General features: G+C 42.2%; 1 protein-coding gene across 1 annotated transcript in view; it reads left to right on the forward strand.

Moving 5' to 3' along the window:
* Positions 1-386: 386 nt before the first annotated feature.
* The window catches only part of LOC119376485 (uncharacterized), a gene marked incomplete at both ends in the record, with an annotated part of 55,423 nt that continues 29,755 nt past the window's right edge, over positions 387-26,054 (forward strand). Inside the window, 6 exons of the mRNA XM_037646295.1 lie at positions 387-447; positions 7,131-7,316; positions 14,124-14,226; positions 17,162-17,295; positions 18,646-18,743; positions 22,512-22,641. Of these exons, the coding sequence (XP_037502223.1) occupies positions 387-447; positions 7,131-7,316; positions 14,124-14,226; positions 17,162-17,295; positions 18,646-18,743; positions 22,512-22,641 (712 nt within the window). The remainder of the gene's footprint in view (positions 448-7,130; positions 7,317-14,123; positions 14,227-17,161; positions 17,296-18,645; positions 18,744-22,511; positions 22,642-26,054) is intronic.

The following is a 26,054-nucleotide window of genomic DNA, read 5'->3' on the forward strand; positions in this document are numbered from 1 at the left end:
AAATAGTGCCAACATTTATTGACACAGATCTCCTAAAAGACCTTAATGCAATAAAATTATTGTAAGGTGAATGTGTTCTTATATATGTTGGACTACTGTAAAGAGAATGTTGTGATGCAGACGACGAAATACAAACATAATAATAGAAGCCAGTAGGTAGTACATTTTAAATCGGGCCCACAACGTAGGTAAACGGAAGGCCTTATGCTTTATAGCGTTCCAGTGGCATTTTGAATCACAATGGTTGCAGTACAACATTGGTGTCATGTAATTTCACTATACTGATCTCTGCTTATGCTTGAACTTGTTTATCTGTACATTTGACAAAGTCCTGCAGATTCTAGGAGATGACAGCTTACTGCAACACAGTTTTCCATTTTATTCAGGCCTGGTCAAGTGGACCCAACTGTGGTGACTGCAGAAATGGCCGATACAATTACTAAAAAGGTGGGTGCCACTTTATTGTTTAGAAGAACGGAAGCTTGGGCGAGTTTGTAAGACATGACCGAATCACTTCACAGCGCCAAAGAATGAGGACACAGGAAAAGAGCAGATAATATGAGCACTGACTTCAAACTGAATTGAAGACAAAAAAGAGTCGAGAAGGAAAACCACTGTTAGATGGAAACATGTGCCCGCACTTGCGCAGATACCTCAAAAAACACTCACCGTGGTATGACACCAGATTTTTGCAATAGATTGCATTCTCTATCCAATAGATTCAGTGAAGGGTGGCTGACACATGCCTTTTTTTTAGAAAGGATTTTACAATCTCCCGTATTAATTTATTGTCGTGCCTGAAAATAACAGAAGTGTCTGAAAGCACGTGTTCACACCCACATTTACGGCAATGAATTCATACGCAAGTGATGATCAGTGTCTTCGAAATGCAAAAGCATAACAATGATGCTGAGCAGTTCAAACGTGTCACTTACCAGCTTTTTCATACAGCACGAAATGGTGTTGGCATTCACGCAAAGGTCAAATTAGATAAACAGAATGTTTATATTAACTTTGGTTGGCTGCCTATGGGTACATTCCTTTTAAACCTGGGTTAAACTGAACCATCCTTTCTGTGAACTTCCTTCAAATGGAACTTAAAGAACTTAAAACTACACCTACCTCATTGGAACATACGATGGGGAAAGTCTGAGAAATATGTCGAATGGTGATGCTATGCTATAAATATAATAATAATTGTTGGGGTTTATGTCCCAAAACAACAATAGATTATGAGGGACGCCATAGTGGAGGGCTCCGGAAATTTCACCCACCTGGGGTTCTTTAACGTGCACCTAAATCTAAGTACACGGGCATCAAGCATTTCACCTCCATCAGAATGTGGCTGCCACAGCCGGAATTCGATGCCGTAACCTTTGGGTCAGCAGTCTGGCGCCATAACCACCGTGGCGGGTTGCTATGCTATAAATTAGGGGTGTGCGAATATTCGAAATTTCGAATATTTTTCGAATAGTGTTTGCTATTCGATTCGATTCGCACTCTAATTTTACTATTCGAACTATTCGAACTTCCCAAAAACAAATACAGTCAGCGTCCGATTCAAAGTGACCCCTTCAGATTTTCAATATGCTTCACCTCATTACACTCTCGTATTGCGTCAAAGCTGCCTTCCAAGCTCCGTTATGGTCGAACTCTCCAAGGCCAAATACAGTCGTCCGATTGAAAGTGACCCCCTCAGATTTTTAATATGCTTCACCTCATTACACTCTCGTATTGCGGCTAAGCTACCTTTCAAGCTCCGTTATGGCTGAACTTAGCCACAAGACAGCCAACGTCCAATTAGATGTGGTCCCTAGATTTTTCAATAGGCTTCACCTTATTACACCCCCGTATTGCGGCAAAGCTGCCTTTCATGCTCCGCTACGGTCGCAAATCTATTAACTCAACAAAATGCTGGTTCCAACATGGAGATGAAAGATGTGGCAGAGATGAGGGCTCAGTCAATGCTGTTTGGACCTGTAATTTGAGCAGGAAGTCGGAAAAATCGGAAGTCGAAGCTTTTTAGCATCCAAAATTTCAGATGTTCTTGTATATCAACGTCTACGAGGCAGATTTGAAACTCCGGACTTGAAGGGAGCACACCCTTGTCCGCCAAATCAGTCGGGCTTCCACAGAAGTTGAGAGAGGAGGAGAGGCTAAGGATATGGCATCTTTGCCTATCACGTGTAAAGTGTTGTCGGCAACACTTCGGTTGCACCAAATCATGTACATAAATAGAATACGGCCTTTACATTGCCTCATTCTTGATAAGACAACTATGAAACACCACCCCGCCAGTGCTTCATCAACCTAGCAAAAAGAAACACTTTCATGTTGCTATCTCATAAGAATGTGCTTAGAAATCCTATCTAACTTTTTTTTCTGCAATTTCGCTTCGAAGTATTCGAAAAATATTCTAGAAATATTTGAGAAATATTAGAAAAATATTCGATTCGATTCGCACTCACACTTCAATATTCGAATTCGCTTTGCACCCAAAATTTTGCTATTCGCACAGCTCTACTATAAATATGTAGTGAAGAAAATACAGTTCATCGGGAAATGTGGGTATGGTAATAGAAGGTAAAGATGTTGAAGTAACAGTGTTTGCATCATGAGGACTTCGCTTGGCAGTAAGAATGTTCCTAGAGTAAAATGCAACACTATGGAGTAGGTAACTTTTCACAGTGAGGCCTCTACTGCTGCTTTGTTCTCACCACCAGGAAACAAGCGACCACAGATGTTGCCCATGTTACCTGTTCTCAGAAGATTGCTGAAATTATTATTGATGAAGCTCATGGCAACAGACTATGGTTGTATGGATGAAGACAAAGATATTAGTGTTCCAGTGTGTGTTAATGTTTCACACCAGTTGCCATATTTTTAGTTCAAGAGCCATGGAAAATTATTGGCAATCATTTCAGTCATGAACAGAACGTTGCAAAAGAGGAGGTATGGTATTAGAAACATTGTACTATTCAGTGGCGCAGCCAGGAGGGGTTGGAAAGTTTCAACCCCCCTTCTCACCTCTTCCGAAATTTTTCAGTTTTACATGTGTATATATACATGCACTGTGTCTCTCGACAGGGAGGATACCAGAATCTTGGAAGAATGCCAACATCATCTTGATCCATAAGAAAGGGGACGTCAAGGACCTGAAAAATTACAGGCCCATCAGCTTACTGTCCGTTGTTTACAAGCTATTTACAAAAGTAATTGCTAACAGAATTAATACGACATTAGAGTTCAATCAACCAAGGGACCAGGCAGGATTTCGTACAGGATTCTCAACAATAGACCATATTCATACTATCAATCAGGTGATAGAGAAATGCGCGGAATACAACCAAACCCTATACATAGCCTTCATAGATTACGAGAAGGCATTTGATTCGGTGGAGACATCAGCAGTCATGCAAGCACTGCGGAATCAGGGCATCGACGAAGCCTATATAAACATAATGGAAGACATCTACAGCGCATTCACAGCCACTATAGTCCTTCATAAAAAAAAAAAGCGACAGAATCCCAATAAAGAAGGGCGTACGACAGGGAGACACGATCTCTCCAATGCTATTCACCGCGTGTTTACAGGAGGTTTTCAGGGCCCTAGATTGGGAAGAATTAGGGATAAGAGTTAATGGAGAGTATCTCAGTAACCTGCGATTCGCTGATGACATTGCATGATGAGTAACGCGGAGAACGAATTACAGCTCATGATTACTGAACTGGATACGGAAAGTAGAAGAGTAGGTCTGAAAATAATATGCATAAAACTAAAGTAATGTGGAACAATCTTGGCAGAGAACAGCGCTTTGCGATAGGTGGCGAGACACTGGAGTTGTAAAGGAGTACGTCTACTTAGACAGGTAGTAACCGCGGAGCCGAACCAATGAGAGTGAAATACCTAGAAGAATAAGGATGGGTTGGGGCTCATTCGGCAAACATTATCAAATCATGAATGGTAATCTACCACTATCCCTGAAGAGGAGGTATATAACAGCTGCATCTTACCGGGGACTGACCTACGGAGCAGAAACCTGGAGACTTACAAAGAGGGTTCAACTTAAATTGAGGACGACGCAGCGAGCGATGGAAAGGAAAATAATAGGTGTAACCTTAAGAGACAGGAAGAGAGCAGAGTGGGTCAGGGAACAAAAGGGGGTTAAGGATATCGTATTTGAAATCAAGATGAAGAAATGGATATGGGCCGGGCACGTAGCACGTCGGCAGGATAACCGGTGGTCATTAAGGGTAACTGACTGGATTCCAAGGGATGGCAAACGCGTGAGGGGGAGACAAAAATTAGGTGGGTAGATGAAATTAAGAAGTTTGCAGGTATAACGTGGCAGCAGAAAGCACAGGACCGGGTTGATTGGCGGAACATGGGAGACGCCTTTGCCCTGCAGTGGGCGTAGACAGGCTGATGATGATGATGATGATGATGATATACATGCACACAAACACGCGCACGAACATTCATAAAGTATGGTTGAACCCCCCCCCCCCAGAAAATTTCTGGCTACACTACTGGTACCATTACTGTTTATTTCTTTATTTAACCATAGTAAGAGCGAGCAGCTTGATGTTTTTCAGATGAAACAATTGTTGGCTATTTTTGTGACCTTCACGGAAGTGAAAACTTCAGATAAATGGAACAAGGTTTTTTTTTTTTTCGCTCATAATTCTAAGCGCTGTATACTATAAACTTGTTCCTGCGAGAGTTTGTACTTAGCGATTTTAGAAGTATGGAATTATGAAATTTTAGTTGTGTGTTGTTCCTTAATATTTTGTATAACACAGGGCATAGCACTGTGCACAGCAGTTATAAAAATGGTGTTACCGTAAACATTTCTAGCACTCCAAAGTTACATGCCTGAGGTAGTCTGCAATTTCAAAGCTGGCCTATGAGTATTATGAAGCAACCAAAAATGGCCACTGTGATGCATATTGATGAAGTGTAAATGACTTAGAGCAAATTATGTGCTTAGACCTTAGACCTCATTATGCCTTGCTTGCATCTACTGCTTTCACTAATTTTGTCAAGTTGAATTTCTCTTCCTTTGTGAGAATAAAAAGTAAAGCTGAATTTAAACTGGAAAATCATATTTATATGGCACAATATGGCTGTTAAAAGCCAGAAAGTACACGTTGTCTAGAGTTCCCTGGCCGGCACACTGTGGCCACTTGCCTAAACGGTTCGTGCGAGTCGTTCAGACTAGCCACAGTCTTAAAATAACCACGGTTTTCCGAGCTATTACAGGGCAAGAGATGCCAGAAATGCATGTCTTTGCTGTGTAAATAAATTATCAATTTTAACTTGGGGAGACACTGGTTTGGGAGGCGGAAAAATTTTGAAAAAGAAACAGTTTTCTGAAATATTTTTTTTTGATAATCTAGAAGGGTCTAAAAAGTCATTTCCAAAATATTACAGACATGTAATGCATACTTGTCGAGTTATTTGGTCTTGAAGTCAGTTTCATGACCATTTTCGCTCACCAAAGCACCTCAAAAAGTCCCACTCAATAGCGCACCGTGCAGGAACCACATTAAGTAGCACAGCCATTTTGGTCTCATTTGAAACACACACTTCTCTATTAGCTGTTCCTAGCACAAGGACGCTTTTCATCTAGCAGAGGCGAAGCCATTGCGCTTTAAAAAAAAAAGTGCTCGCACAGCATTGGTGCATTTCTATCACACGGGGTAAATAATTCCTTCCATCTTGGATGCTTGAGGATGCTTCTGCTAGACAGTGGTGCATCGTCGCATTGTCCGCCATTTTGCGGAGATGCCTAACTGATGACAGTGCAATGGCAGGCAGTCGTTAGAAGTTCAGAATTGCTCATGCATTCGGGAGGAAGTGATATCGGCAGCTGCAAGAATGCAGCATATCACCAGCAAGACCAGAGTGAAAAGAAACCATACTAAGAAGAATAATGATGACTATGTTCCTGGTGGCTTCTACTATCCTAAGAACACCAATTCAGGCCTTTTCCAGTTCAAAATAAGTGCCCACCATGTTTCTAAACTTCTTTTCTCATTTTCTCAAAACCACAATTTTCATCACATTATAGGCTGTTGCCCACAGTATCTTTTGATCTAGCGGTCAGATTTTGATAATTTTTGCGGTATTTGAAAGCTTATGCATTTATTAGTGCAAGAAAACCAAGAAATTACAACATTTTTATTAATAACTGTGATTTAATTAGCAGTAAAGTTAAGCAACAGTTTCTGATTTCTTATTAGTGTACTTGTTAAGGCCATAACTTTTGAATGGATACAGCTAAAAATTAAGTTATGGTTATGTTGCACTCTCTGTTCTTTATAGGATGCAGTGATATCAGATTCATAAAGGTATTTTGTGAGAAAGCTGTCAAAAGTCTGGGCAGAATGCAAGTGTATGGAACAGTCAATATCTTACAATCCGTGCACGATAGACAAAAAGTAATTGCATATTTGTTTTCAGCAGTTGAAAATACGTATTGTGTGTAAATTTCAGCCAGAAATACTAAAAATTGAGACAAGCAGTTTTCAGACCAGTGTCTCCCCTTAAAAAATAACGCATTTTCTCGAGATGCAACTTTTAGAAACACTAATTTTCCAAATCTTTAATAATACTTCCGACGCTTAGATCTGGATGAAATTTTTGTCATACGATATAGATGTGAGGAATGCCGTTGTCTTCATTGAACTTTGATGTCCCTTTTGCATATTTCACATACATTTCAAGTAACATTTACTATATTGGGGACCTTCCAGGTTCTAATTTTTTACCTTTATAAACGTATGTTACATGTACTTTCTAGTAAGCTTTGGTGTTTAGCAGTTGATGTGGAGAAGTACGAACCATCAGTGGTCCATAGTTATGGAAGTTTTGTCATAGAAAAAAGGGGGGCAAAAATGCCTACATTTTACACATTGTTATGGTACAAAACAGAAAGTATACAACTCGCTGTGAAAGTGATTATATGTTTGAAAGCAGCATAAAAGAATTGATAGTTGAAGCTGATGTTTGGGGATGTCTTCCTTGTGCCCTAATTTTTACCAGCGCATTAAGAACGTAATTGTTTACATTGTTAGCTTGTCAGGAGTTACAGTATTGATTTTGCTTGCTGTTTACATCTTTGCAGTGTGAAGAGGAATTGGAAGAAGCAGTCGCATTCTTGGAAAAGTTGTTGTCTCTCCGGACAACAGGCGGGTTGAACATACGGGTTCCTGCATATGAAAGTTTTACTATTGTCAAAGCCGAGATTTTAGACCCTGAACATAATCTGGAAAAGGGTGTAGTAGCCACTGTTGATGACGTATGCTGTCAGGTCAGTAGAGATTTTCATTAAAAATTTCATTCGAAATGCTACTCGGGACTCAATATCCAGCACAAATGTGGCTCTGTGTCCACATTTGTGTACACAAGTTGTGTTTGCTAGTTGTCTTGACTAGTGGCCAAGAAAGACCAAGATACATTGAGGTTTAGATGACTGAACCTCCTATTTCTGTTTTGCTCAAAATGAATATAATCAATTACAGATATCACAGGTATTGTGAGCCTGAAATTTAATTATTTTTAAGCAAACACAGAACATGGCTGACTTCAGGATAGATAAATCTTTAATTACACTCTAACTAAGATTAATTACTGAAAAATGCACAAATTAATATATTACCTCATTCTCTTTGTGGTAATAGAAAATCGAGTGCCTTGGAATAAAGTTGTGTAAATATGACGCATTTATAGATAGTCTGTCGTAATTAGAGCCTGAAAGGGATATAAAAATTATCTTTTTGTGCTTTGAATGGTATTTGCACAGGTACAAATCGTGCGGTGTAAGGTATGATGTGCCTGTTGTGTTGTTCTAATCCTGCCTCCCAGTGTATCTATGAGCTAGTAACTGTAGGATATATTTATACCATTAAATGGCGTTGGAGTCATAAAGTGAGGTTATTATATCTGAAGCATTTAGGCAAAAATCTGTGTTATGACTGAAAATGATCATAAGGAAGTTTTTCAGGCAGATATGGTACTTATTAGTGTAATCTGCACTTCTCATGTACTTGGGTGCCCCTAAAATGTCACCCTGGTTTTTTTGGGGGGAAAAACAGAAAACTTTACATTTCTTGCACCCCATCGTCCTGCTCTGTAGCTCACCCCTGTAAGGCAGGCTGGGAGGTCGATGCGGCTATCACATTGCCTTCTACTGAAAAGTTCAGCAGGAACTCCCTACTAGGGAATTGCCATATACTACTGCACGGTAGAGCCTCATTAAAGGGACCCTTAAAGGGGTGATGAACCACCCCTCGTTCTTGGTAAAAAAATACATACAACGGAAAGCAGGCACTGCTGTGAACAACTCAGTCAAATCTTACAGTCGTGCGCAGCAAGGAGAGCCCGCAAGCGGAGCGGGAAGTTCCCACTTTCTCAAGTGCCTGTGTATCCTGCCTGTGTATCATGCAGAGGCCAATACTCACACTCTTACACCAGATTTTGCGTCGCACAGAAGATTGCTGCTATTGGCCAATAGTTGGCATGAAGCAAGAGTGTTTGGATCAGATGCGCTTGTTGCCATGGGGTGCCACCACATGCCGAGTGACGCTCTCTATAGTGTGCTAAAATTATATGGTAGTGGCACTTGCGCCCGCTGGAGTAACATGGGCAGAGAACGATTGCGTTTCATGACACGCGCGTGACGTAACTTGGTTCCCCCTTGTCTCCCTGTGTAGCTTCCAGTGCGCTCATTGAGAAGAGAGAAAGCTCTTGCAGCTCACAACAAATCCCTGCAACTCCACTCATACTTGACGAATTCGAGAAATTTTTTCGCCGATCAAATCGTGAGGCAATAAACTTTGATACTGAGGTCAATTGAATATTACTTAGAAAAGTGCTTCAGCACCCCTTTAAATGGTTTCGACAATTTTGTACAAATGCATTGAGCTGGTAGAGCAAGTCCTGAGGATCATTTGCAGACGGATATAAGTTCTCTGCTTAAACTGTGTAATTTATTGCAAAACTTTAAACCTGCAAATCGCTACAGGTCGCAGTGACTCAAACGAGTTTTCAACTGTCCATTCCCTGTATACGTAACGGGGCAAAGCGATTACACCAGCAACTGATCTGATTGGATGTCGAATCTACGTCACTGACAATTTTTCCAACCTTATTGTGAACAAATGCTGTTCGTAATGGTTGAAACACTTTATAAATTGTTTAGTTTATGAAAAAGCAGCAATAGAAAGAGATGCACTATCACAGTTTACTACAGTAGAACCCCGCTGATACGTTTTTGAAGGGACCGTAGGAAATAAACGTAAGAGACGGGAAACGTAAGAGCCGAAAAACAGGAAAAACGGCAAAATATTTAGTGGTACAGAATTTTATTTCAATTCTTACAAGCAGCACGAAAATTGGCGCGCTCAGCCGCGATCTAGTCGATGGATAGAAACGCGGAGCTTAGGACGGCCTCATCCACAGAAGTGTAATCAACGTATGTGATTTTTTTAACACCAACAGCTGTAGGCATGAAAGAACTAAGCACACGCAATCACGACCGGCGCGGCGAGTCCGACCGCGAACCGCACGCACGACCGTGCGAGCTCCAACCAGCTCGACTCCTCCCGCTCTCCGACAAATAACGTGATTGAGTCTACGCCAACGCGATCAGAAGTGAATGCCAATCTCGAAGGTTGCTTTCGCAAGCAATTACGTTCACGCCATGTTTGTGCAATACAAATCTCAAAGGCTACTTTTGTCAATAGTAAATGCCATCAATTGCTTTCCGAGCACTAGTAAATGCATGACGCCATCTTTGCAATTGAATTTCGGGCAATGCATCAATTGAAATATTCTGTTGCTTGCGCCTCTCATGCGGCTAATTTACGGTCAATTGAAATATTCTGTTGCTTGCGCCTCTCAGGCCAAGCTGCGTAAAATGCACCATGGCGGCTCTCTTTGGTAGTCGGTCGGCTCCGAGCGCACTTCGCACGTATCATACGGGAACGGTCCGAAGTTACGACGTAACAGGGGGTTCAATACATTGTATCCTATGGGTGCTATGCCGGGACCGGCGGAAAACGACGTAACAGCCGGGAAAACGCAGCAGTGAGGAACGTAACAGCGGGGTTCTACTGTACCAGACTTGGGGACATGGTGGACAGCGAGCATCATCTGCCTTTACTATGTTGTTCGTGTTGATGTGAGCTGTGTGACAGTGTTTATCTTGGGTTTCTCTCGGACTATCAATTAAATTGCCCTAGCTGGGTTTGGGCTGCAAATCTAGTAATTGGTCATGTAGGGCTGCGACGTTGCATAAGGCAACTGGCAAGTGGAGTGCCTTCAGCTCATCGTGCAATGAGCATGGGCTCTCACTATCCGAGCATCGCCAGGATCCATGTGTCTTGGCCATAGCTTCCCCTCGAAGGCACCACCACATTGGCAATGTTTACACTTATAGGTTGTCATTCTAAGATAACTTCAGTTTGTCCACATACATCTTGCCATTTGCAGATTATCGGTGTAGTGAACAATAAAATTTGAACAGCCGCTACTGTTCGGCACATGGCGGCACAAAGCTCTACCATGTTTACATGGCCTCCACAATCCGCTTTGGCAGTGCGCCACTACGCAGCTGGAGTTTGTTGCGGAGGCCACGCAGGGGAAGTGTAGCTCAAACCATTAAGCGTGCGGCCACCACTAGTGACGGCTGTGCGTTCTACAAGTTAAGGAGGAGAATCAGTTCTGAGAAGGAGCGCAACATCTGATTGCCCATAGCTGCCTTGATACAAGGTGCATCGTTTAATTTATGGTGCGAATGATTTGATGATGCTGTATATTTTCTGAAATATACTTCTATGTCAAGCCATTATTCTCTATTTATTTAAGAAATTGGCTTAGGAAGTTATGTTGCTATCTCCAAAGTTTCTAAATACAACTTGCTCTTTCAAAGTGCTCTGAAGCAGTCCACTATGCAAAATTTGGTGCTCCAAAATGCTACAAATTGTCATATTACCTGTTTCATTGTGCTGCAAAATAAAAAATTCGGTTGCTTCGAAATTTGCTTCAAATCACGAGTTCTCACAGTAGCACTGCTGCATACATTTTTTTTTTGCATGTTGTGGCAACACTGTTGCCCGATTCTGTATTAAAAGGTTCTTCCAAATGCAGACTATGCCTTTGAAATCATGCCCCACTGTGACACCATAAACTCATGCTTGTTATCTGATAGTTTCAGTGCTTGATGAAGCACCTACATTGAACTTTCGAAGTCTTAGCAAAACACAAAGCTTGCATAAGCAGCAGGCACTGCACAACAGTATACATTCCATCGTCATGGAAAGAGGATATTGTAATTCCTTGCAACTTTGAAACAGGGCAAAGACTCATCCTCTACGAATCATTTGAAAAGATGATGAACTATCAGCTCTTACATTTCCTGGGATCAAACAAATTGCTAGACTTATATCAGTGTAGTTTTTGAAAAGGTTGATCCACAATCGATCATCTCGTATGTTTCAAGGCATAAAATTCGTGATATTTTTATTCAGGAACAGCTCTTCCTCCCGACCTTCCTTGATATGGAAAAAGCATGATACCTTATGACAGGCTGAGATTTTCAGAGACCTCTCACAGAATTTGGTTTCTGTGGCAACACACTTAATGTAATAGAAAGTTACTTATCAAACTTTACAGTCTGCATTAGCGTTGGCAGGATTTTATGGAAACCATTTGTCCTGGAAACTGGAGCACTGGAAGATGGTGTTGTTAATTGTATCCTTTTAATTGCAAAAATGCATTTTGCATTCATACATTCCATGCAGTATGTTTTCAATATACATTGATGATGTGTAGATAGGATTCAATTCATGTAATCTTATGATTTGAAAGTGACACGTCCAACTTGGTATTGCAAAGTGCCAAAACGTTCAAATAAGAATGGATTTAGTTTAAATCCCCATGAAAGGGTCCTGAAACACTTTTCCAAGTGATGATCGAGTGACCTCAGTCAGTATTTAAATTGTGTTCTCTCACAGTTTGTAAGCAACAGGTCCCAACAAAGCCGTAAGGCCTCAAAAAGGTCTCCAAATGGGGTGATGAGAACACATTCTGATTGAACCCACAAAAATTCAGCTGGGTCCTTTTCTCTAGAAACGGAGGCCTGCACCCCGATCCCAGAATTTACATGCAGGGCCAGCGTCTGCCTGTGAGCACAGAACATAAATTTTTAGGCATAACTTTAGATTCAAAGCTAATTTTTCTACTGCGCATAAAGTACCTTAAAGTCAAATGCATGAAAACAATGAATACCTTAAAAGTGTTGGCACGCACAACATGGAATAGTGACGGAAAGTGTCTCATAAATGAAGTGCCATTCTTGATTTATGTCTGATTTAAACACTGAATTAAACACCACTCTTGATTTAGCGGCTGCCAGCAACTTCGAAGAGAGTGAGAACGGGCTTCTGTTTGAAGAGAGGGCACTTGAGAAAGTGGCAGCTTCGCGCTCCACTTGTAAGCTCTATGTGCCGCGTGCGACTACAAAGTTTGGCTGAGCTGTTAATAACAGTGTTTGCTGTTCATTGAATGTGTCTTTTTACCAAGCCCGAGGGTTGGTTCAGGAATCCCTTAAAAGTTCCTGTGTCCTATTCTTGCAAAAAAGGAGGCCTGATTCCGGATCCTAATATTGAACGGCATGCTCGTAATGTAATGTAGCATGGGGTGGTGAAAGGAAGTGGCTCACCCTATTTCGCGGAGCAATGTTCAGGTTCAGCGTTGTACCATGTGCTTCACAAATCATATTCCATGTCCACAGATCTCGTATGGGCAAAAGACATGCTGGTGAAAAGATGGTTACAGCTCAAAGCAACCCTGCACCACGTGTCCTAACATTGTGTAGTGCATGAGCGTGTCGTGGTCTACACATTTGCCACTGGTTGAAGCTCAACTCTCAACTTCTGCCTGATGCAAGCAGTACTCTACCAATTAGGCAATGACAGTGACACAACTTTCTTTTGTACTTATGTACATGTTTAGAGACAGCACTACGTGTACTTGTAAATCTAGGCCTGGGAGTGTTTACTATTAGTATCACTTGTGGACATGGTGGAAATGTGGACATGTGGCAAATGTGGACATGGCAAATGTGGACATGGTGGCAAATGTGGACATGGTGGCATGCAGGGATCCTGTCCAGCCACATAGTGTGGCTCGACAAGGATGACAAAAGTGGGCCCAAAATCATTTCGTGCATTACGATGTGTTGGTTTGGCTCCCACTGGCGTCAGTTATTTTCTTCCGCTGTAGTTTCTCTTTTCCTTTCTTACAGTTGGCTAAAATTATATAGTTCAATAAAAGCAATTACTTTACCTTATGCCTGTCTGAGCTTCATTGTCTGTTAGCATCATGTGGTTCTTAATAAAAATTTAGCTACTCTGTCCCCCTTATTCTTTGTACTGACATCCTCCTGGTATTTCTTTGTGGCCCTTCATCAAGACGGGGCAGTGCAAATGAACAAGCACAGTGCATAGATCACATGATGGGCGATCAAGTCTTCAAAGTATGATATGGCTCTTTCATAGATTCGAGGAATCAGCCTTGCCTGGTCCAGGTGTTCTTAGATTCTGGTGCACGTTAAAGAATCCTGGGCAGTCGGAGTCAATTCAGAGTCCTCTGCCATGGTGTAACTAATTATCAGATTGTGGTTTTGGCATTTATTGCCTCAAAATTTAATTGTTTTTTAAATCTTTGTTTTACCTTAGACATACAGAAATACCTGACTTTTTTTTTTTATTTAGAGGACATGTCAGTCCAACTTCATGGCTTTTTACGCATTGCATGGAATTTAAGTTGTAAATAATTGTGCCATCTTGCTTGCAGCGTATCATGTGCTTCACTGTCTAAAATTCTTTACTGCTAGTGCAAGAGTAGACACTGGTTGCAGGTGAAATGGACAAATGCTAGACCTTCAGCTAAGGAATACAACTGAAGAGAACATCTTATAAGTACATCAGACACATGATTGGCCCTTTCTTCTGTAACCAGTCCCTGTTCTTGCAGCAGTTAACGTGAATTTCCACAGAAACCAACTATTAGCCAAGCTTATTACCCTTACTTCAGTGTCTTATTACTGTTTCAGGTGTCATACGAACTTGGAACATATCATTTCTACAAGGAGAATTACAAAAAGGCTGGGGAGCTTTTTGAAACTGCTCTCTCCCTCCATCCAAAGGTGAGATGCAGTGGAGCACTAGTAAAGCAAGGGCAACATTCATCCTTTTTTGAGTTCATGGCCTTTCACATAGTGTGGCTCATATTTAGACAGCAGCACTGTATAGTGGTCCTTGACCTTAGTTATAGATTCAAGTCTTTAATAGGTCACAAATACTAGGTTCCATATGTGTAGCAGTGATTCTCAGGCATTGAGTTTTTGGGACAGCTTTGATCTTGTCATCCATGCAAGGTAGGAAGGTGCTGACATTCTGTTTAAAAAGGGTAATGGAAGTTGTATGTATGCATAGACATTAGCTGAGTCTTTTGACCTTGATTTATTCTGGATGAGTCTGGAGAATGCATTATGAGTGATCATTGCTAAATACTTTTCGGACAAAGGAGGCACTTAGGTTTAATTGTAGGTCTTTTGTGCGTGTGTGTGCGTGCATGTGTGCGTGTGTTTGTGCGTGCGTGTGTGTGTGTGGACGGACAGTCATTATTACTAGTTGATGTCTTTGTTTAAATAGAGAGTATACTTTCATACAGTGATGATATTGCAAATCCTTCACCATACATTCTGCCAACCTTTCATGTTAACATTAATTATCATTGGCATGTCTCAAACGGGCCTTGGTGAACCTTCGAAGCTGTCTCAAGGACATTTCGAGCAGTTGGCAGACTGCAGTTATAGACATTATAATACAGAGATCCGAGTTCCTGTAATTTCTTCATCTGTACCTTGAGTTGTATGGAATTATTTTAAAAGTGACCATAAATGCAAAACTGACTGTGAATGTATACGAATGTAAACTGCAGTAATGGATTGCAAGTTGTTATGGATGCCTGGTACTTCCTTGAATATGTTGTCCATGCTTGCAGTGCAGATCTGTTAGCCATTTGGCAAGCTGCGGATTAGAAATGTATTGTTCCCATAGGCAAAAGTGCTACCTTTGTTTTACAGCATGGCTGTGTGGTGTGCAGGGTCTTCTAAATGCACACAAGTTCATGAAAGGTGTAGTTTTGCTATCATTGCTGTAAATAACTAGTGATGCTGATGGCACCTAAACGATGTGCAACATAAACAGTATTTTCACTTTTCTACAATAGCAGTCCCCTGTTGTATTTCTGCCTCTTAATAGGGGCCGTGCAGCACTCTTGAGAAAGCTTGGTGGGCAGCATTAATCGCAACTTCACGACATGGCGAATTGATGCAGTTTGTGAGGTAGATGTGACATCACTGAGGGGCACTATGATCATTGGTTAAAAACGTAATGGGTTCACGAAATGCACTAAAGACAAAGACCAAGAACACATACGACAACATAGGCACTCGTCCTGTGGATGCATTAATTTTGTCCTTGTCTTTTTGCGCCTTTCATGTACACCATCAAGCTTAACCAGCTTGCTCGAATCAAAGTATTGTTGTATGATTTATGTTTGCAAGGAGATTGAATGTAGCATCAAAAAAGAAGAAAAAGAATATGGCATTATGTTTACAACCATTTTAAGTTTTGCACAACCGTGGTTGATATGTTAAGACTAAGAGAACGGTGTATCATATGCCAGGCACTCAGCATCCCAACAGTCTTTTCATGAAAGCTGTTCAGCCATAGAAGTGACGCCATGGTCTCCAATATCAGACCTTGCGTTGTCTGATTGCATAGGCGAAAACGTCATCAACGTGTTGAGCAGGCTTGGCAACCATCAAGCACAAACATCCGCTACTGTCCTGCTGCTGTCGGTGTCACTCTATGATGTCATGGGAGAGCGAAATGGGCCATCTAAAGTTACAGAAATTTGGACTTGAGGGCAGCTCTCATTTTGTTTGTAGATATTTCAAAATTTATTTGAAGATAACATGAGTTGGTGTGTGTTAATTATAGTTAAACTTCAATAAAACAACTTCGATATAATGAAATTCTTGATATAATGAAGTATTTTACTTTTACAACTTTGTTTGCATAGAGCACCATCTATTTTGAACCTCACTATAACGAAGTGCGTTTAGAGAGGAAGACTGAGGTGGTAAATTGAAACTTCTGCTGCGGCTAGTGGTCATATGGCTGCATGCACATGGTTTTTGCGAACAATATTTTGAATTGCGAGCCGTAGGATCGACAGTGGCTGCCAAAGCGGAACAGTGTGCTTTCCGGCAATGGCTTCGGAGGGAATGGATGCATGAAAGAATGCAACTCGAGGCTCTCCTTGCCTTCAGAGCAGCGGAGAGGGAGAGCATGCGGCTATTCGTGGCACACGGGAACCCTGGCACGGGCACTATTCCATAATCTCCACGCATTGTAGTTCCATATTCTGTGCTGCATGTGTTGTTAGTCAGCACCAGATACGATGCTTTTGTTACTGCCGCATATCAAGTAACAAGCATGATTAGCCTTAGAGGCAGGTAGCACTAAACATGATGAGCGCTTATCTTCTAAGTGATCCTTCAGATGTGAACAGGTGTCACCAACACGGCTGATGTCTGCAAGCGATCTCAATCAGCGAGAAAGAGGATGTGGCCACTAGTTTCGGGATATCATATAGCTCACTATCCATGATCCCGAACTTGGAAAGATGTTATTCTTTGCTCTATGAAGAATATAGGATGACTTCCCAATGAAAGCAATCGGAAAACGCAACTTTACCGTAAATGAGAGATTTTCAGTAAAGCCCACTGCTGTAACAAGTTTTAAGACTAATTAAAAAAAATTTTTTTTCTGCTTGCACCTGTCAGCTATACCACTACGATCTCTATATAATTATCTAGATGTTCAGAAACAAAGCTGACCTAAAAGACTGTTGTTGAACCAGTGCACAACAGTGACCTAAATTCGTGACTCCGTACCAGATCTTGCAGTAAGTTATCCTGGGGCAGCTCAGCGCTGCAGTATGCCACTGCTTCTGTATTGTTGCTTGAGCACGTATAATCCCACTTCTACTTCGTCACTGTTCTTGTTATTTTGACAGGTGAAAAGAAATTGGTATGCCATTTGGACATGGAGCGACTAAAGGGCTTCTGTGTGGCATGTCGTCCAGCTACCACCAAGAAAATCACGTCCCCACTGGAAAAGCTGAAAGCTACTTTGCATGGCAACTGCAAGGTGACCCCTTTCACTGGACCACTAGAAATCTACATTTCATACATTGTCAAGCATTAGCCATGCATGTTGTACTTGTATTCAATTAAACTGGATTCACACTTTGTTGGCTGTTGTGCTAACCTTGACAGCTTAGGCTTATGCCATGAGAGTCCAGCTGTGGGGTACCTAAATGCCCTCACCAGGTTTGGGCATTGCATGGTGCTTAGTTCCTGCTGTGATTGTTTGTGCAAAGTATTTCTACAATGTACACCATGAAAATAGATGAAAACTCAAAGTACAGCCAGAGCCTTTTCTATACTTTTCCTTCTGGACTGGAAATGTTTGCTGAAGCTTCATATAGGGACAAAAGCGGACACTAGAGGCACCGGCATGAGTAGAAAGTGGCCAGTCGGCCTTTTGAAGGACAGTGACGTGTTTGCTTGGAAGGGCATTCACGCGTTTGCATATGTTTTCTTTCTTAATCTATATAATCGGGAGCGAAAAACGATGTCGCCTCTCTGCAAGAACCGCAGTGGGTGCCCGTGCTCCACAGAGACAGGAAAGGGTTGTACTGCGTTTTTTTTTGCGCACAGCTCTAAAGAAACAGATAAGCACCACACATTGCACCCAAAGAATAAGCTGTCTACTTGTGTATTTGAAAATCTTTGCCGATTTTTCCAACTATATCCTGCTTCGGCGTGCCTTGATTCAAATTTTGTCACTTCCTTGTCACGTCCAGTTCCGGTCTTATGTAACAGAGACGCCGCTTTTTATGCGCGCCGGGCGTGATCATTTTTTATTTCACCCTTAAATCTCTATGATGAATATCTCGAATCACGTGCAAGTTTCGTTATTTCTAAAAATTGGGTATGCCATAAATTGGTAAATACTAACACTTCCTAATATAACCATTATACCTATATGGTGAAGTAGCGCACTTTGGACAGGGAAAAAGGGGACAAAAAGGACACAACACTCGCTACACTCGCAACTGAATTTATTAGCCTTCTCGCCCTTCTTGTCCCCTTTGTCCCCGTCCAAAGTGCGCTACTTCATCATATAGGTATAATGGATCAGTCACCAACTGGCCCAGCTCTCAGCCTTATTGAACTTGCTAATATAAACAACTGCCCTCAAGTCGATAATTAAAAATTTATTGAGTTTTTTGTTAATTCGCCTCGTCAGTGTCATTTTATTTGCAGCAAATTATTTCCGCCTCGACAGAGGGTAAATACTTTTATTATGTAAGTGAGCTGAGAAAGATGTTTTTTTTTTTTTTCAATTTTTGTAGCTTGCCATCAAGTGTATGAAGCCTTCATGTTCTTTGTTGTGTGCTCTGTGGATGTGTAGGCTATGTTATTTTCTCTGCAGGCAACAGTATCTGTGCTTCTTGAGGACAATGTGAAGCAAGAGATTCCTCTGTGGGAAAGGGAACTTGCTGAAGTCGTTGTCCACCAACTTGCAGCCGGGTAACACTTTCCCTTTATTTTCTTGTGGCACGAACTGAATGACTACAGCTAGTTTTTGTACAGCATAATGGTTATGTAAGGCATCCCAGTCGCCTGTCTATGGTGCCTTTAGGTAGCACGTGCTCAGTGAGAGGTTGATGTGTTGCCTTTATTTTGTATTAATTAGTATGCAAAAATATAACATATTTTAGTGACTAAGATTTAAGAGCCCACGTGCTGCTACCAGTTCGCTCCTCATCTGTGCCTTCGGCTGCTGTGTACCATACACGACAATGAGCATTTTGGGGCTGCAACCGCTGCTGTTGTTACAGGGACACCCGGCCATTTCATAAATGCAGTGGACCCAGGCATTCAAGAATTACGTGGTGTAGTAGGATGACTCCGAGCTACCTGCCATTAATTGGGTGGGTTTCACCCATTGTCGTAGCCAGGAGAAAAGATGGCTCGACTCACATGTGCAAAGGCCTTCGAAAGCAAAACAAAGCTGTAGTAGCAAACAGTTTTCCACTACCACAAATTGAAGAACATTTGAACAGCTTGACTGGTGCACAGCAATTCTCAAGCTAGATTTAGCTTCTCAGTTCTGAGAGTCTTGATCTTACTCATATTTGTCTAGGCTGAATACTGTAGCTTCGGACTGTGTGTCTAGGCTGTATAGTTCAGAACCCTATCACTGCCATTCTTGCTGCATTAATCTCTTCAGCCTTCACTCTACACAACCCGCGTGTTAGAAATGGTAGCCTGAATAGCGTTAGTGGGCCCCTTCAAGATACTTATGGAAATGATGCACATCCTGATTTAGTGACTTTTCTGTCACTTGAATGATTGAGCTTGACTAAGGAAAGTTCGGTTCCTTCTCGTCTTTGACGGGTTGAGTGGCTTGCCGTCAGATGGTGTATACTTGAAAAACTATCCTGGATGCATCGTTTTTATGATTTGCTCAACACTTGAAGGGACACTAAAGGCAAATAACAATTTATGTCAGAGTGAAAGCTCAATGTATGACAACATTTAAAACGGCAATATTATCAACAGCAGTGCCCTACTTACCGAGAAATTAAGCTAAATGTATCGCACGATGAGCGCCACGAGTGGGCCATTTTGGAAGTGATCCCGATGACGTGAGAGAGTCCGACTACAATTGATCACTAGTAATCAAACCAGCTGCAATGAAAAAAGAACCTTCCGTGCATCAAGAGACGTAATAAAATGCTGCTTGTTCGTTTCTGTTTGATTCATGGAAAAAAGAACCTCTTTGGCGTTGCCATGGGGAATGGCGCGCGTGGTTCAGTGGTTCCGCTTTCGCCGAACTGCGCTTCGCCCAGCACCCTGCTTTGCTCACGTGCTCGCGTCTCAGTGGTAGTTTTGGTATCGCATACTGCCGCGTGTGTTTTGCGTGCTCGTGAAAGTCGCTCTGACAGAAAGTTCGACAAAATTCCACATGCATGTGATGTTGTCGGATGCCCAAATGGTGCACGCCGCCGCGCAGTAAAGGCGGGCAACGTTGGGCACGGCAACAGTGACGTGATAAAGACCGATTTCAGACAGGTGATTTGAAGCGCGCTAACTCAATGCGGACCACTAAAACGTGATTTTATTTCAAAATAAGCACTTCCTTGGCACAAAAGTAGCACTACGAGGTTTCTGGAGCACTATTTCAACAATCATCGTCGTCTTAATATTTGCCTTTAGTGTCCCTTTAAGGGGACACTGGTCTTAGAGATGAAAAATCATGGAAAAAATCAGTTTTCTGAATATAGTATTTCTGTAACATACAGGCATTACCACAAGTGCTGACCAAATTTCTTACATCTTGGATTGATATTTCAGCCCCAACAACAATTTGTATCACCAAGACAAGCTATATTTCCACTGAGAAAAAGCACAAAAAATTGGCTCTTTTATTGACATGCTGCTCTGAATGACGTATGCTGCTGCAGTAGGCATGCAGGTTATGTCCCTGGGGGCGACTAATCATCTAACAAAAATATTTCAATATGTTCTATTACATGTGGTTCAAAATGAGCTTTATCTGTTTTCTTGCATTTTCTGAAAACAAGCTTTTACTCACCCTGCTTGTTTCATGCAACAATCGCTCAAGCTCTAGAATAGCTACAGCTGTAACGTTTTTTGCTGTATGAAGGTAAATGCATAAAGCTTGAAATGCTGCACGCAGATTCTTGCTTTTCTTCTTCTATAATTTTTTAACCTGCCTTTGTTCTTGATCGTTAGTAGCTGTACTGTAAACACTAAATTTCAATGGGCTGCTAAATTGTTCGTTGTTGGATTTGAAAACTGCCACGGTGGTCTAGTGGTTATGGCGCTCGACTACTGACCCGAAGGTCGCGGGATCAAATCCCGGCTGCGGCGGCTGCATTTTCGATGAAGGCGAAAATGTTTGAGGCCCGTGTACTTAGATTTAGGTGCATGTTAAAGAACCCCAGGAGGTCGAAATTTCCGGAGCCCTCCACTACGGCGTCTCTCATAATCATAGCCTGATTTTGGGACGTTAAACCCCAGATAATATTATGAAAACTGCTTGCAGCAGTTCGATTCTTATTCATTCTGCTTTCCACTCATGCATTAAACATAACTTTCTGTCCAGTTTATTGTTATCTATTGTCTCACCAAATAATAGTAATTAACATTTAATTATCTCACTCATTATTTGAGCCAAAGAAAAAATTACTGCACTTTTGAAGTCGGCACAAAAAATACATATACAGTAGAACCCCGCTGTTACGTTCCTCACTGCTGCGTTTTCCCGGCTGTTACGTCGTTTTCCGCCGGTCCCGGCATAGCTCCCATAGGATACAATGTATTGGGAACCCCGCTGTTACGTCGTAACTGTCGGACCGTTCCCGTATGATACGTCGCGAAGTGCGCTCGGAGCCGACCGAGTGACTACCAAAGAGAGCGGCCATGGTGCATTTTCACGCAGTTTGGCCTCGTTTGACCGTAACATTAGCCGCATGAGAGGCGCAAGCAACAGAATCTTTCAATTGATGCAAACGAAAGCATGGCCTTCGAGATTCAAATTGCAAAGATGGCGTCTATGACGTAACTGCTCGCGAAAGCAAGGCCTTCGAGATCGGCATTTACTATTGACAAAAGCATAGCCTCTGAGATTTGTATTGCACAAACATGGCGTGTATGACGTATTTGCTTGCGAAAGCAAGGCCTTCGAGATTGGCATTCACTTCTGCCATCGCGTTGGCGTAGACTCATCATCATCGTTATTTGTCGGAAAACGGGAGGCGTTCGAGCTGGTTGGAGCTCGCGTGGTCGTGCGTGCGGTTCGCGGTCGGACTCGCCGCGCCGATCGCGATTGCGTGTGCTTAGTTCTTTCATGCCTACAGCTGTTGGTGTTTAAAAAATCGCATACGTTGATTACATTTCTGTGGATGAGGCCGTCCTAAGCTCCGCGTTTCTATCCATCGACTAGATCGCGGCTGAGCGCGCCAATTTTCGTGCTGCTCGTAAGAATTGAAATAAAATTCTGTACCACTAAATATTTTGCCGTTTTTCCTGTTTTTCGGCTCTTACGTTTCCCGTCTCTTACGTTTATTTCCTACGGTCCCTTCAAAAACGTATCAGCGGGGTTCTACTGTATATTGTGCTTTTTAATTGAATCTAATCAGAAAATGAACAAGATTGCCCCAGGTACCATGTCCCCCCTTACATGACATATTTTGTCATTTGTTTTTCTTTCCATCAGGTATTAAGCCCATGCATATGTTGCTCCTTTTTCTTTTTTGCTGGCTGCAGTACGGAGGTGGCTGCACAGGTGTCGCTCTGCAACTGCGTGCGCCGTGTAATCGATGGAGAGCTGTTTGTATGCGGGGCTCAGGTGAACTTTGCATCCCTTGACAAGGGCTGTGTCATCTTCCTTAGTGAGGTTAGTGACACCACTCCGCCTCAATCACGCATTTATTTGTATTGTCTTGGTATCATAGTTGGAAATTGTTTTACTCTTAGTCTACCCTAGGTGGCTGCGTGATGCAGATTTTTAAGTTATTTATTTTAATGAAAGAAAGACTTCATAATGCACTTGAATGTGTACTCAAAGTTGGCCACAAGATAGTTGAGTATAATTAATGATGCCACATATATTGATCTGCTGATGTTTGATCTCATTGCATCATTCCAGTAGAATGAATAATCAAGTCAACTGGTAAACTCATCGAGAGGAATATTGCATATGCAAATGTAGAAAGCACATACGTATGTGATTTACAACTTGTGTATATGTTTGATAATTCCATGTGCTCTCATGTGTACACAACATCACGGCTGCCTAATATAGCTACTCACAAAAGCCCTGCAATAGCTTTTTTTTTTCATGGGACAAAAAGGAAACGCTCCAAAGATCTTTTCCCTCAAGTTTGTTTGAAGCATTTTAGATTGCTATAGCTGTTCAATCGCAAACACTTGCCCGACTCACTTTTAAAGATTTCCCTTCACTTCTGCTACTGTAAGTGCATTGTATTGCAAGCTGCAATCCTTGTCATGGTGCCATTGTTGTTTGAAGAAAGCACAGTTGACAGGCTGCACTTTCATTTAGTTTTTTACTTGACATGACATGCTACTCATGGTGAAAAAATCGTTGAACAGGGAATGGTGCTGAAGCCACTGATTCGACAAGTGGACTTGTCTTGATCAGGGCAGCAACTGGCTTCTTTACCAGCATGTTAATGTGCGCTTTGCTGACCCCCCCCCAACCTCAGAACTGGAGGACAGAACGTGGGCAAAGGATGGAAAGGGAAGAAAGGGGTGAAGGGGGCTATTGAGATAGTGAAGTTGGTTCAATAACTTGGGGGGGGGGGTTGGTATTGTATACAAGTAAGCGAGTAACACAGGCCTTAAATAGAAAGAAAAAAGTAAGAAAAATAACGGGAGCACCCAGGTTGTATACCAGTTTTGGACACATTGACGGGAGGTGGAGGGGAGGCATAACCTGTGCCATGATTCCACAGGGGTTGAAAAAAATGGCACTGTACTTTTCCACGCAGTGCATTTCTCTAATAAACATTCTTCCAAGAAATGTATTTATTGAAAAAGTATGATGTTGCTATCTTCTTCAACCCAGAGAATCATGGCTCAGCACCATGCCTCCACCTCCCCTGTCAATGTGACGAAAACCGGTATACACCCTGGGTATCCCTTTTCTTCCTCTTTTTTTTTGTGTGTGTATGTCACTGCACTGCAGGGTACAAGCTATTCTTTTATTATAACAGAAAGGAGTTGAATGCTAGCGCTAATGTAAACACATACGGCACCATCTGTGTAAATGTAAAAATACTGAGTCCTGACAAGTCAAATCTATATGACCAGATTTCACTTTGTTTTGCCATGGAAAACATTGCACATCTTGGCTGACTTGTGGCCATATCTTTTGAAACTGGTGAATGAGCGAAAAACTAGATATACAAGCAATAACGCCATCTTGACATGGCTACAGCAAACATTAGCAGACTCTGTAATTAAGTCTTCTGCGCCGCTAATCTAGAGCACATCTAAGAAATGGAGCTATTTTTTCACCAGTAGGCAGCTGGCGAAACATCATTATTCAAATGTAAAGCAAAAATGAGCATTAAAGGGGCCCTGCAACACCTTTCTTAGTTATATTGGAATAGTCTCATTATTGACGTATGACTCTTCACGAGTCATATGCCGCAAAAATTTTTCGAATCCGTCAGGTCTAAGTGGTGTTACCAAATTATGGAGATCACGTTCCGCAGCTTTCTCCCTCAACTCAACGCCGCGAGCGCGCGGAAATCTAGGCAGCGAGTCGACGGAAGGAGCGCAGAGGAGCGAGGCTCCGCCCAAGAGCGCCGGCGGAGTTTTTTTCTTCATTTTTTTTCTCTCTGACGTCTGGGTGCAACCACGTGGTCTGTGCCGCCACTTCCGGTCGGCTTGCGTCGTTCTCGTCGAGCGGAGTCGATCGCTCTGTGTATCGCGCGTGCTTGAAAACTGCGCGTCGGTTTGGTAATGTTGGGTGTGCACCTCGAACGCCGTAGTGTTTTCATCGTTCTGCCAACCATGGAAGCAAACCTGCGCGCTCGTTTGGAACGAATGACAGCTGAGATCGGTTTCGGCCCATACTCCGATACACCGCCTCGTAAGACGGCACTGGCAGACGACCCCGAAGCGCCGCCATTACCGGACGCCAGCATTGTTATCGGAGACACGCTGCGCCCGTGCCTCGGTCGGTCGTGAGAACGTGCCGACGATGCAGTTCTCAGCTGACGAGGCAACACTCGAACGGCTGCCACTCTCAACGGCAACCGGCGATGGTCAAAAGCACAGAAATATTCACGTTTTCGGCACTGCGCATGGCGAAGAAAACGGAACCACGCAACTACGAGCAGACGAGCTGTCGGTGAGACCGGAAGTGCTAATATTAATGTTTGTTCGGTGTTTTTAACGCGATAACATAATATAAACATACATATTATCTGCTTATTGAACTCAAAATTAACAACGAAAGTAATAATGAGGGTGTTATTGTGATTATAACATCAGCCAATGGTGGAGCTGCCAGGGGCGGATCCAGGCGCTTGCGAGGGGGGAGGGTTGGTTGTTGGGGGGGGGGGAGAGGGGGGAGGGGGGCGTTGCCCAACTTTAAAACTTCACGTTAGTAACCAAATGCTCATTATTTTTGTTCTCAGTTGCATTGCTCAGTGCCATTTCATTATCTAAAATAATATCTCGTAGAAAACCACGTGCAGTTTTGAAAACAATTTATTGACATGGTGGGCATGGTCAAATCTTGTAATATCACAAAAACCTAAAAGTTTACGCAGGAATCTGAGTAATATCGGCGACAAATATGAACACAAGAGAGAATGCAAATCACGCAAGCAGCATTAACCAGCATAGAGCGGCGATTTGTACGTTTACACGAAGTCTCACCGAGCTTTGTACATAGGAAACTAGAGCGACACTCATCATTCATGAGTCATACACAAGAAGTACAATGAGGTATCTAGAGTGATACAAAACAACTACAATAATGTTTACTAAAAGTAAACATAACTGCATTATACAGGGTTGATGGCAACTTTGAAGAAAACAATTCAAGGGTTTTTAAGGACTTTCAAGCACCTAACGAAGAATTTTCAAGGACTTCAAGCAACACTTGTTGAGATCGTAGAAAAAGGAAACACCAGCTTTTACAGCATGAAGCACATCCTTCATTGCACACAAGCCAAAGTAGGAACATTTTCACAATTAATAGCTAACTAAAGGAATTCTCACCGTTCCTTTTTCGCTCATATTTTTTACACTGTTTTCCACGGGTTTCAGTGT

The sequence above is a fragment of the Rhipicephalus sanguineus genome, unplaced genomic scaffold, assembly GCF_013339695.2.
Source record: "Rhipicephalus sanguineus isolate Rsan-2018 unplaced genomic scaffold, BIME_Rsan_1.4 Seq12289, whole genome shotgun sequence".
NCBI classification, from domain to species: domain Eukaryota; kingdom Metazoa; phylum Arthropoda; class Arachnida; order Ixodida; family Ixodidae; genus Rhipicephalus; species Rhipicephalus sanguineus.